The 12,922-nt window shown below is 46.2% G+C and overlaps 1 protein-coding gene across 11 annotated transcripts in view; it reads right to left on the bottom strand.

Annotated features, from left to right (window-relative positions):
- Window positions 1–12,922, bottom strand: part of CLIP1 (CAP-Gly domain containing linker protein 1) — a 51,661-nt gene that overhangs the window by 16,410 nt on the left and 22,329 nt on the right. For 5 of the 11 annotated variants that reach the window (XM_087913315.1, XM_087913313.1, XM_087913312.1 and 2 more), the window contains 10 exons: window positions 12,701–12,805; window positions 10,660–11,604; window positions 9,546–9,662; window positions 8,814–8,871; window positions 8,592–8,675; window positions 7,745–7,901; window positions 6,820–6,985; window positions 5,876–6,091; window positions 1,544–3,829; window positions 73–210 (listed from right to left, as the gene is read on the bottom strand). In XM_087913315.1, coding sequence (XP_087769441.1) covers window positions 73–210; window positions 1,544–3,829; window positions 5,876–6,091; window positions 6,820–6,985; window positions 7,745–7,901; window positions 8,592–8,675; window positions 8,814–8,871; window positions 9,546–9,662; window positions 10,660–11,604; window positions 12,701–12,805 — 4,272 coding nt within the window. The remainder of the gene's footprint in view (window positions 1–72; window positions 211–1,543; window positions 3,830–5,875; window positions 6,092–6,819; window positions 6,986–7,744; window positions 7,902–8,591; window positions 8,676–8,813; window positions 8,872–9,545; window positions 9,663–10,659; window positions 11,605–12,700; window positions 12,806–12,922) is intronic. The other 6 variants (XM_087913318.1, XM_087913317.1, XM_087913319.1 and 3 more) reach the window with 3 other exon arrangements.

The following is a 12,922-nucleotide window of genomic DNA, read 5'->3' as shown; positions in this document are numbered from 1 at the left end:
AGTTGAATACCACCTCTGCTGTGGACCTAACCGGAGGAAGGAAGTTTTGGCAGAGATTTCATTTTTATTTACCTCTTTTTTCAGCTTTTGACTGAGCTGCTTGGCATCTTTTAAGGAGGCCAAGATTTCCGTCTTCTCTTTATGAAGGGCGTCTTTCTCTTTGGTCACTTGTTCCACTATCTGCAAAGCATCTTCTGCTGTTTTTGCAGTCTGAAAGATTTCAAACAAATCTTTTAAAATCTTTTTAAAAAGAACAACAACCCAGGTCAAGTTCCTGAGCAAAAGATGTTGAAGGTGGCGGCAGGTTTACCATTGGGGGACAACCTGGTGTCCTACGGAGCTCTCTCTTCCGTAAACTGAGCCACTGTGATGGTGGTTCAGGATGATGGGAGTTATAATCCGAGCTCTCTGCAGGTGTCCAGGTTGCCCGCCTCTGACTGCCTACCTATCACAGCGTTTTTCAACTCTGGGAACTTTTAAGAAATGTGGACTTCAACTCCCAGAGTTCATAGCTGGTTGGAGAATTCTGGGAGTTGAAGTCCGCGCTTCTTAACGTTGCCAAGGTTGGGAAACGCTGCTCTAGTCAATAGTATTTCTCTAGAGTAAACAGCAAGTCAAGGCCAAAATCCAGCCGCTGCTGGAGTGTCAAACCAATCCTTCTTCTTCCAGCATTCTCGTGCCAGAAGCACAATTAAATCTACTGTTCCATGCAGAAATTAAATGACAACCCCATGCTAGTATTATCCAAGTGAAATCGTGGCTCCCAATTCAATTATCTTCATGAATTATTATTATTTTTTAAATTACCCATAACCATTCAGGACAGAGCTTCATCACCAACAGATTTCTACTTTTTTTTTTTTTTTTTAAAAAAGAATATTAAAAACCAGAGCAGTAACAACCACGCCTCTAAATTTGGGGCACAAGAAGAGATAATTGAAACATTTCAATAATACCTTCTAAGCTTTAAGATCGGGATAGTTAAAGACAGAACAGCGGTTGGAATAAACCTTTAGGTTTTAATGAAACGGGAGATAGGAACGATTCAGCCTTCAGATTTGTCCTCTGTTGGTGGTGAAACACAAACACGATTGTGAATAAAAAGGTAACCAGCTTTGCAACGTCCTTTTTGCAAGTTATTCTGCTTAAAAATCAGTCCGCTTGGAATTTTGATCTCATTCTGGGACAAGGGTGAGAGGGAGGCGTCACCCTTGAGACACCAATTTAAAACAAGACCACGTCCAATTCAAGTGGGGATCGCATCCCATTCATCAGGCCTAGGCGCCTTTTTATTCACAACGGAAGAGCTGATTGGAATATTCAGCCGTGGTGAGGCCCTAAAAACTCCTCCGTCACACCATTCCAGCTGCTGAAGAGCGGGGTTTGTCCCTCACCCCCACCAATCCGCTAAATTGGCTACTTGCAAGAGAATTACGAAGGGTGCTCCAAGGGTGCTCAAACGTGCAACATTAAGTGCAGACACGGGAACCGTTAGTGGTGGGTGTTAGTGAGCGTAACTGGGCTGATTTAGCAGTTTCGATACCTCAAATCTTTGCATTACCGCCTGAGCCTGGAGACCTTCAATGTCTTCCAGTTTGACCACGAGCTCGTCCCTCTCCTTCTGAAGCGCCTGGCATTTGTTCTGAGCCACCAGAAGGTTGCCGGACATCTCACTGTTGGCCTGGGCTAGAAGGGTGATCTCCTCGTGCAGCTTGTAGTAGTCCTTGGAGAACGCCTCCTTCTCCTTCAGGATCTCCTCCTTGATGGTGGTGAGATGTTTCTGCTCCAGAAGCAACATCTCGTTCTCTTGAAGCAGCTTCGCTCGTTCCAGTTCGCTGGCTTGGTGGCTGGAACGCAGCTCTTCCAGGATCTTGGAGACGCTGCTGTGAAGCTCCTGCAGCTCCGCTTTCGACTTGGTCAGAGATGCAAACTCCTTCTTCAGCTTCTCAATGTTGGAGGCCAGCTGGTCCGTCTCGGCACCGAGGACCTCTTTCTCCTTCATGATTTCTTCCAACCTGGACTCGCTCTTCAACTTCTCCCGCTTCAGCTGGTCCCGTTCTACCAATAACTCCTTGTTCTTTAGCCTCAGCTGTTCCTGCTCCGTCTCCAAGAGACTTATGGCGTTATGGAGTTGGGTGTTCTCCACCAGAAAGGACTCCTTCTCCAACGTACGACCTTCCCGCTCGATCGTCAGGTTATTGTAGATGGTTTTGAGCTCCTTGGCCAACTTCTGGCATTCTTCTTGCAACTGGGCCTTCTCTTTAGTCAGGACCTCCTTCTCTGAAGAGCTGCTTTTAAAGGAAGCGGCTAGGAGCTGCTTGGCGTGAAGCAAGGCAGAGTATTCGTTTTCCAACACGGTTTTGGCACTCTGGGTCTCTTTTAAGATTTTGGAAAGCTCAGCTTTATATCGGACGAGATCCTGGTTCTCAGCTATCTTCTGGTCCAGCTCTCGCTTCAGGGTTTCGGCACTGCCCTGCAGCTTGGCCTTGTCTTGGACCAACATTCTTTTGGCAGAGATGTCCAACTCGTGCTTCTTCTTCAACTCGCACAGGGCTTTGGCGGCCGACTGCTTCTCCGCCAGGAGCTCAGCGCACTTGGCTTCCAAAGAGGCCTTCTCCTTGAGCAGGCTCTCGTTCTGCTTCTTGAACTTCAGAGACCTCTGAGAGGCCACCTCCTTCTCCGCGCTCAACTGGCTCAGCTTATCGTTCAAGGTTTTCTCCACGAGGGCCGCTTCTTCGGAGGTCTGGGCCAGCTTTTCCGACAGGTTCTTGTTTTCGTTCCAAAGTTCTTCCCTTTCGGCTGCAAGTCTGCTCTCGGAGCAAACCAAGGTCTCCTTCTCTTGCAGGAGCTGAATCAGCTCAGTGTCCGTCGATGCCCTGCTGGCTTTAATCTCCTCCAGAAGTTTGGAAAGGCTAGCGTGGGAGGCCTCCAGTTGGTTCTTGTCTTTGGTGACCCGTTTAAGCTCTTTATCGGATAATTCCAGTTTGGACTGCAGGCCTTCGCTTTTCAGCTGGAGCTCCTGCTTCTCCAACAGAGCCTGCTCCAAGCTCTTGCGTATCTCCTCCTGATGGATCAAGAGCGTCTCCTTGTCAGACTGCAGGTCCTGGCTGCTCTGCAGGAGAATATCCCGTTCCCTCTTCAAGGCGACGTGTTGGCTTTCCAGGTCCAGATGTTTGCCCAAGAGCGAGTCCCTCTCGGCAGCCAAGGTGGTGACTTCCTGGAGCAGCTCCTTCTGGTCCCTGGCCATGTCTTCGTAGGAGCTCTTCAGCTTCTGGATGACGTCGTCCTTGTCCTTCAGAAGAGCGGCGTTTTCCTCGGAGAGCTTCCTCTGACAATCCTCCAGCTCTTCCCGTTGGCTGACATGCTTCTGGCATTCCTGGGCCAAGCTCTTGCTGCGGGCTCGGAGCTCCTCCACCTGACCGAGGAGAGCCGCCTTCGACGTGCGTAGAGCGTCGTTCTCTTTTGTGATCTTGAGAAGGTCTTCTTGGGCGGCCTCGATCTCCAGGAGCAACCGTCCCTTTTCGGAGATCAGCTCATCGTTCTTCTCCTTCTCTTGCTGGGTTCTGCTCTCCGCGTCTTGTTTCTCCTTGACTGTCCTTTTGTTCTCCAGATGAAGCTCCTCGTTCACGGTCCACAGTTTCTCCTGATCTTGTTTTAACAGCCCAATCTTGGACTCCAAGTCTACCAGCTTGGATAACAAGGAACCTTTCTCTAACTTTAAAGCATTCCCTTCCTGCGCCAAGACTTCCTTCTCGGCTATCAAGGCCCTCATCTCGTCTGACATAAGTTCAATCTCTTTTCTGGCTGTTGCTAACATAGAGGTTAAGGACTAAATGAACAAAGCACAGGGAGAAAGGGAGACAAAACACAAGAAAAATGAGGTCAAGCAGACGAGCGTGGATTAATAAATAGCATGCCCAAAATAAGGCTAAGCGAGTTTATATATTGACACCCAGAAAGCCCTGCTTAAAGACCATCCAAGTCATTTTAGACGTATTGCAAGGAACGCTTGCATGAAATAGTAAGGCGTTACATCAGGTGTCTATGGAGATTCTCAATCATCCAGGTCACAGTTGTCCCAAAGTTGTTTTTTTCAAGAGGCACCTGGACTTCCTGTTTTTTCTTGGAAGACGTTTCACTTCTCATCCGAGAAGCTTCTTCAGTTCTCAGTTCAGTTCTTCTTTGGAGCTGAAGAAGCTTCTTGGATGAGAAGCAAAACGTCTTCCAAATAAAAACAGTCCAGTTGCGCCTTTGGGACTTTTATATCATGTATTAATTTATTTTATTTATTGATTTATTGACTAGTCCTTGGGCCATATTGAAGTGCAGAATTCCAGAAAGAAATTATTACTAAGATTTGATCAAAGCAATTTAAAATGAAATTGGAATAACATACATTCCAAAATGTAACTGGGATAAAATGCAATATTGATAAAATAGGATAAAACTATATTTCGGTGTCACCCCTGCAACCTACCCCAATCAGTCCCACCTATGCCAATCTCAAGCGAACCATTTTGCTTTATACCGTGCTGTGTTAAATGTTATTTTCCGATTCTGGCCGCACATAAGGTAAATTGTTTTGATGTGGGGATCCCAATGGGTCATTTGTTTGGTATGTAGACCAAGGTACCCAGTATCTCTCACCTTTTTATGCAGGCAACGATCAAATTATTAACTATTAAGAAGTGGGATTCAATGCCTGAATTATCCCGTCATCCGCTCGCCGACTCATGAACTGCCAGCAAGCAAGCTGTGAGATCTCACACCCGATGTAACAACTGTGAGTTCATACTTGAGGAGTTCAGAGCAAAAGACTTCTCCAAGGTGACATTTTCTCTTAGCCAGGGTAGATAAAGTTCATCCTTTGGAATGTGAGGATTTATACTTATTTTTTGTAGCTTTTGCCTCACTTTGCCAATGAATATCAGTGATATGTACCTCATCCCTAATCCGTGTGTCAATATATACACCTCGTATCCAGGTATAGGAATGACCAAACACAAAGCTTAAAGCACAGCGATGATAATAATGGGAGATGAATGGCAGGAATAATTTTCAAGGAGAGGCAAAATAAAAAGACAATTAGGACTGACTTAAGTAGGAAGTTAGGCAGTGAGGAACACCGTTAAAGCTAACCTCGTTCCTGGCACAGGGGAAGAATAAGGAGTTTTTTAAGCATCCCAAGAAAGCCTATAAAATGTTAGCAAACAAGAAGAGCGAAACCAGGAAGGATTTGGAGGCCTAGAGCGGAGCTTCTCAACCTTGGCCCCTTGAAGACCTAAGCTGGCTGGGGAATTCTGGGAATTGAAGTCCACCGATCTTAAAGGGGTCAGGATTGGAAAACCTCGGCCTAGCAGACAAGCAGATCTGTTTGTGGTTCTGAGGACGACCACACTGAATTCACCGCTCCATCGCTGGAGGCTTTTGAAAAAGAGATCAGACAACCCGTCTGTCTGAATGTTACAGGGCTTCCTGCTTGTGCAGGGGGGTGGACTAGAAGATCTCCAATGCCCCTTCCCACTCCATTATTCTCTCTCTCTCTCTCTCTCTCTGAGCTTGGTGTTTTTCTTGCAGACGTTTCATGACCCAACTAGGTAACGTCGTGAGTGCGAGAAGGGAAAGAAGTCTGCAGAGTGGAGAAGAAGGGGTAGAAAAGGAAGACCCTGGGGGGTCTTTGGTGCTCTCCGAGCTTGGCGGGGTGGTTCTTGCAGACGTTTCGTGACCCAACTAGGTAACTCCCTCAGTGCAATGGTAAAGAAACGTCTGCATGAAAGCCACCAAGCTCGGAGAGCATCAAGGGCCTCTCAACCTGGGCCTTCCTCAACAGGACAAACCCGCCCTGCGCACGTCCAAGACGGAGGCGTCTACGCACCTTGGCGTGTTCGGCTTCCTTCTTCAGTTCCTTGGACTGTTTCTCTAACTCGCGGTTGGCCTTCTGGGTCTCCGCGAGGAGCTGCTCCTTCTTCTGAAGCTCCCTCTGGAGTTCCTGGAGGGCTTCTCCATGCCGGGCAGCCGTTTCCAAGCGCGTTTTCTCACTGGCGGCTTGCACGCGTTTATGCTCCTCTTGGTGAGCCGCTATTTCCTTCTCCTGCAAAAAAACCGCCGGCAGAGGAAGAGCAGTAGCACTTAAGACTTATATGCCGCTTCACGGTGCTTTCCAGGCCTCTCTAAGCGGTTTGCAGAGTCAGCCTGCTGCCACCAACAATCTGGGTCCTCATTGGACCGACCTCGGAAGGGCGGAAGGCTGAGTCAACCTTCAGCCGGGCAGGATTGAACTGCTGACAGTGAGCAGTGAGTTAGCCTGCAATGCTGCATTCCAACCACTGTGCCACCACGGCCCTCCCTTCCTTCCTTCCTTCCTTCCTTCCTTCCTTCCTTCCTTCCTTCTCTCATCTTCCTTCCTTCCTTCCTTCCTTCCTTCCTTCCTTCCTTCCTTCCTTCCTTCCTTCCTTCCTTCTCTCATCTTCCTTCTCTCATCTTCCTTCCTTCCTTCCTTCCTTCCTCCTTCCCTCCCTCCCTCTCCACCTAACAATAGCACTTAGACCAGGGGTGGGATCCAACCGGTATAACTACCGGTTCAGTGATATATTTTTGCGTACGCATGATTTGTTTTACAACCATCATGGCTTACAAGCTCTCTACTGTGGATGTAAGTGGAGAACCACTTCCACCCAGCTTCGCCTCTGTATGCAAGACTGTGTTAAACTTATAAGGATTTCTCGATTGCCTGAATTTGGACTCTTTGGGGAAATCTGCCCCCCTCCACCCCAAGAACCCACCAGCCTTCTGTCCCGTCCCCCCTTCCCCTGTCCTTACCAGGCTGCCTAATTTGTTCCTCATTTTCTGCTGCTCCTCCTGATGTTGTGCAAGCATCTCTTCCTGCTTCTTTTCAGCCTGACGGGCCGCCTGCTCCAAATTTTCCCGCAGCTGAGACGTTTCTGTGCTGGCCTTGGTGAGCTGGCCTTGCAGCTCTTCCACTTGCCTAAAATTGACACAGCACAACGAGGGTCAGGGTGACAATCCCAGAGGGCGGGTTGGAGAAGGAGGGAGCTTAGATGATGGTGGACCTCGTCCAAGATGTGCATTTCATGGGTGAGATTTTGGCTCAACTCTTTCATCTAAACCAACATGGAGAAGATGTGCAGAGGTCAATCTCCCCATGTCTGGACTTCAACTCCCATAATTCTAAAATTTGTGGACTTCAATTCCCATCTCCAGCCAATATGGGGGAAGACGTGTGGACTTCAACTCCCATAATTCTAAAATTTGTGGACTTCAATTCCCATCTCCAGCCAATATGGGGGAAGATGTGCGGACTTCAACTCCCAGAATTCTCCAGCCAATATGGGGGAAGATGTGCAGACTTCAACTCCCAGAATTCTCCAGCCAATATGGGGGAAGATGTGCGGACTTCAACTCCCAGAATTCTCCAGCCAATATGGGGGAAGACGTGTGGACTTCAACTCCCAGAATTCCAACATGTATGGACTTCCACTTCCAGAATTGCTGGCTGGGGAATTCTGGGAGTTGAAGTCCACACATCTTAGAGCAGCCAAGGTTGAGAAACCGATGCTTAAAGTATTATTCAAGAGCTGGAGACCATAAAAGAAGCAGAATTGACAAATCATTATTTTTTCTGGAACAAAAAATATAGCTTTAAAAAATATGGAAGACCTCCCCAAGTTATTTGTCCTAGGGGCAAGGGGCCTGGAGAAGTTCCTTTAGAGGGGAGTGGATTTACTTCTCTTTGAGTCGTAGGGCGTCGTTCATTTTGGTCAGCTGGGAAGAGCTGTCGCCCGAAGATTTCATGATTTCCGCCACCTCGTTTTCCAGCTTGGCTTTAGCCTCCACCAGCTGCTGCTCTCGCATTTCTCGTTCTTTCAGCGACTTCTCCATGGCTAAAAGCAAGGAGATGAGAAAAGGGGTTTCACAAAGACATCTTTCTTTCCCACAAGAATTGATGGGGGGGTTTAGAAAAAATGTTAAGGCAACATATAGATTATAAGAGCTATTTTCGTTAGGCGTAGTACCAGAAAAATAGGATAAAGGGAATGTATATTTAAAATGGCACATTTTGACAGCAGCAAGAATTGTATTTGCACAACACTGGAAAAAGGAGGAAACACCTGCAGAAAAAGATGTAGTTAAAAAAAATATTAAAGTGTGCAGAAATGGATAGACTAACGCTGAAGATAAAAGAAGACACGGAATTTTTTCGAATTTGACACTTGTTTTATCAATCGTTGGATAACAGGGGTGGAAACAGGGGTGGGATTCAACCGGCATTACTACCAGTTTGGTAATTTTACGTTCTGCTCTGGCCGTTGTTTGTAAAATGGAGCAAAACTCACTTAACGGCTGCCTTGCTTAGCAGCAGAAATTTTGGATTCAATTGTGGTCATAAGTCACGCATTACTTTTACTTGGAAACTAGCTTTGGACGTTTTGTTCGAAACTGGGGAAAAGTATGAAAGTTGGCTTTGAAGTTGGAATGGTTTTGCAATCATAGGAATGGCTGCAAACGTGAGCAAACATGCGTTAATTTTGAATTCGACTGTAGTGAAAAAAAAATCTGTGGCTTTTTCTTGCCTGTTAAATGGGATCTCAGCTGATCGACTTCACTTGACAGCTGTGTAAACTGCTTTTCTTTTTGGTTTAGTTTTTCAAGAGTTTCTAAAAAGAGAAGAAAATGCAAAGAGTTCGGTCAGAGTTCGGCCCAGTTTCTTAAAGAGAGAAGCTGCTTATTATTCGGAGAAGATTATTTCATCCTTTCTTCTACCTGCCACAAGGTTGCATTTGTGAGAAACGTACCTTGCATAGATTTTTGTACAATTTTGGCCTCGTCGGCGCCCTTCGTGAATTTTTCTTTCTGGAAAAGGAGAGTGAGAAGTACATTTGGCTGAACAAGAGCAACATAACCACACTGAACAGCGAGTCGCAACGCTACGTACTTTTGAGATGCAAACAGCCCGAAGCAACTTTTAAGCCAGGATCAAAAAATGTTATTTTGAGGCTTTGCAACATTTGGCTAGTCTTTTAAGGATTAAAGCAAGCCTAGGAACTTTATTTGACAACTGCAAATCTCCAAGGTGTGTTTTCTGAAGGGGACTGGAGGGGGGGGGAAAACACTGTCTGTACAGGTAATCCTCAACTTACGACCGTCATCGAACCCCAGTGGAGGTGGAGTCAAGAGAGCAGTTAGCCTGGAATCCTAACATTCTCATCAGCAATCTAAGTCGAGTCCCTCTTGAATTCTGTTTGTCTGACACTGCACATTGCAAACTCTCCTGTTCAAAGGTTGGATGGCTGTATCCTTTCCTAGACTTCCAACAACTACTCATGCAACGTGACAATGCACGGTCCTAGGATACTCTGATCACACCACTGTAAAAGTAGCTCTTTTATTTTGGGGGGGACCATCTTACCTTAAAAGAACTCAATGTCTCTGAAGTGGGATAGCTGAGAAGCTGCCAACTGCCCTCTCAAAGCCCTGAAGCAAAGCTCTGGAGTGGATTGGGCCCCGGGCCCCGGGCGGTTACTCACCAAGTCCTCCAACTCTTTTTCCAAAGAATCTTTAAGTTGGTTGACGGTGCCCAAGTGTTGCTCAAGATCAAGTAGCTTTTTCTCCCTCACTTGCAGTTCTTTGACTAGACTAGCAGCCTAGCCAGGTGGACCAGGGGGATGGATGTAAAAATGTAAAGGTTACTCAAAAGAAGCAGAAAAACAAACCAAAGCATCTCTTGAGAAGCACAAATAAAAACATAGGGCCAAAACAAACTTTGATGAACAGAAAATGAAGGGAAGGGCTTAATACACTGGGATGGCATTCAGACACGACGCTGATGGCATCTGGAGAACTTTAGGAAGAGAGGAGCCGTTGGAGAGATCTGGAATTTTTTTTATTCTAGGCTCTGTTTCTAAGTTCTGAAACCCATAACTTGCTTTTGAAGGAGAGGCATCTAACTGTCTTCTCCTCAAAGTGAAGAAGACAAATATGAAAGCTTGACACTTACCCTGCTTGATAGCCCTTTGGTATCGGGGGGAAAATCCAGACCCACCTTTCTAGTTGGAATTTCAGATTTGGAACTATGGTCAATATCCAGAATCTCCCAACTTGGCAACTTTAAAGACTTGTGGACTTCAACTCTACGCTGACTGGAGAACTCTGGGAGTTGAAGTCCACAAGTCTTTAAAGTTGCCAAGTTGGGAGACTCTTGCTCAATATTATCCCACAATCAAGATGTCACCCTAAACAGCCTTCCATAGAAATTAAAACTAAAGACCCATTTCAACCAAAATCTCACATCTTCCCATGCATAATTAAAGCCGTTTGGAAGCTAAGCAGAGACTCATTTTATATTCTACAAATTTATCTAAATTCCAATTAACACCCCAACAGATTGATGGACAACTCCACAACTTGTAGCAAATTCCATTATGGGAGGATAATGCTGTTTTAAATATTTCCTGTTGTCCCTCTGTGGATAGAACATTTATTTTGGGGGGCGGGGTGTCTATTAATTCATTCAGAAAGCTTGAAATAAGTTCTCAAATGTGCAAACAATAGAATCCCTCAACTCAACACAAATCAATGAAATGAGGGAGGGAAGAGACAAACATTGAAGCAAAATGACACAGAATGGATGTTGGTACACACCTGGCTACTTTCATTATTTCTGTCATTTTCTAAACTCTGTATCTTTTTTTGGGCGGCTTCGTGTTCCTCACTGAGTTTCTCCAACTCCAGTTTACCTTCAGAAAGGGCCACCTGAAGGCTATCCAGGTTCACGAACTTTGCTTCAGCAGCTTTGATCTTGGCTTTGAAGCTATCAATGATCTTGGTTTGCTCCACACATTTCTCCTGGAGGCCTTCTAACTCCTTTACCTTCGTTTCGGATTCGTGCAGCTTGTTCAGAGTGTCCTCCATTTCCACCAGGTGCTGATCTTCAGCGCTTTCCAGCTGGGTCTTCAGCACCTCCAAGCTTCTCTCCTTCTCCTCCGTGACCTCCAGCAGCTGGTTCTTCAGGGCTTCGATCTCGTTCACCAGGCGCAACCTCTCGCTCTCCTGCTTCATCTTCAAGTTAGACGCTTCGCTCTGATGGTGCTCTCTCATCTTCTCGACTTCCACCTTCAGCTCTGCAAACTCCGCTGCCTGAAGGCCGGCTCCTTTGCTGAAAGAGGTCTTCAGGTCTTCCATCGCTTGTTGATGAGAGTCTATGGCAGATTCCAGCTTAGATTTCCACAATTCAACCACCTCTAAATTCTCTTTGTGGGCCGTGTCCAGCTTGGCTTTCAAGGCGTTGTTCTCTTTCGCCATCTTTTCGTTGGAGGACAACAAGGTCTTGATTTCCTTCTGGAAGGACTCCTCACTGACCTCAAGTCTGTCCCGCAGGGACTTCATCTCCTCCTGATGTTCCTTGTTCACCGACGCCATCTTCTCTTGCAAGGTGCTGATTTCCTGCAGCAGCTCAAGAGATGTGTCCACGTTGCTGGTCACTTTACCGGACTCCAATCTTGACCGGAGTTCGGTGACTTCCTTCTCCCGCAATACTAGATCTCGTTCCAGTTCCATGATTCGAGATTTTTCAGATACAGTGGCGACCTACGAAAAAACAGTATTAAAAAAAGGAGCAGAGAATATTATAAAAGAATGCATTCAAAGGGGTAGAGAGGCATTCTAAATACTACAGTACTAGCATGACGTCTTCTGTCCTTCAAAGGGGCAGAGCACGCTGGTAATCTACCTTTCCCTATTTTTATGACACCGTTAGTGGAATCCCACATAATACTATAAAATAACAACTTTCAACTCACAAAAAAATGTGTTGGCTTTTTGTTTAAAGCGAACATCCTCTTGTGGGCTCAGAAGTAAATCTTGATTCCAAGAGAAAGGTCAATCATCAGAAATTAGTGATAAGAAAAACGGACAGTTCAGATCAAAAGCTTTCAGCTGCAGCTTGCTCATGATTACAAGTTTGTAGAACTCCTTAAAGGGTTCCTTAAAGAGTGAAACTCTTAAAAAATGTTAGTTCCACCACTGCAGAAAATTGAGAGCCATAAAACGTCAAGCCATCTCCAAACCACTTCCGTGAACAATTACCCACCAAAGCGTTCTCCACGCGACTTAGAACATGGAATAATCAGAGTTGGAAGGGACTTGGAGGTCTTCTACTCCAATCCCCTGCTTCAGAAAAATGGTTGTCCAGTCCCTTTTGGAAGACTTCCAGACCTTCAAGTTCAATCAGGAAGCTAAGATGGTCTTCACCGTATAGATGAAGGATAACTGAACGTCCATCAGCTCCTGAAGGTTGGTTAACTTACTCTTGAGGTTCTGGCATCTCTTAGGCTTGTTTTACATTTATGACTCCTTGCTGCCTTCTGTGAAGTTATTTTACTGGGACTTCACAACAGCCTGAAAGCTAGTCCACCAAGAGGGATTTTAAGTTTAGCAGGACTGAATGTTTAGAGACACGGGAAGGAGAAATCAAGTGGTCGCATCAGAAGGGAATATTTGTAGCTTGGGGTTGAACGGCGGGGTCCTTGGTGACCTCTGATGGACCCCTCAAGCGGTGGGTTTTCCAAAATACAACTAGCTCCAACGTCATAAACCTTCCCCACGGAAAACTCTCAAATCGCTTTCACACCGACACGCACGCACCCCTTGGCCACCTTGATGGAAACATAGTGAAATCCATTACCCTAGTGTCTTCTAACTCCCTCTGGAGTTTGCCAGCTTTGGTCTTTTCAAAGAGAAGACTCTGCTCAAGCTCCTTAAGGCGGGCATGTTCCAGTTTGGTCTGCGTCTGTTAGTAAAAAGGGAAAGGAAGAGAACACAACAGTGCCACCATCACATGCCAGCATGAGAAGAAAGAGGAGCGACATGCAGGAGGCGCCACCGGCTGTCTTCTACCAGTGAGGAA

This window comes from Pseudonaja textilis, chromosome 15 (genome assembly GCF_049901715.1).
Source record: "Pseudonaja textilis isolate UNSWEBS1 chromosome 15, rPseTex1.2, whole genome shotgun sequence".
NCBI classification, from domain to species: Eukaryota; Metazoa; Chordata; class Lepidosauria; order Squamata; family Elapidae; genus Pseudonaja; species Pseudonaja textilis.
The sequence above is the reverse complement of the archived record's forward strand: the minus strand, read 5'-3'. Positions and strand labels throughout refer to the sequence as shown.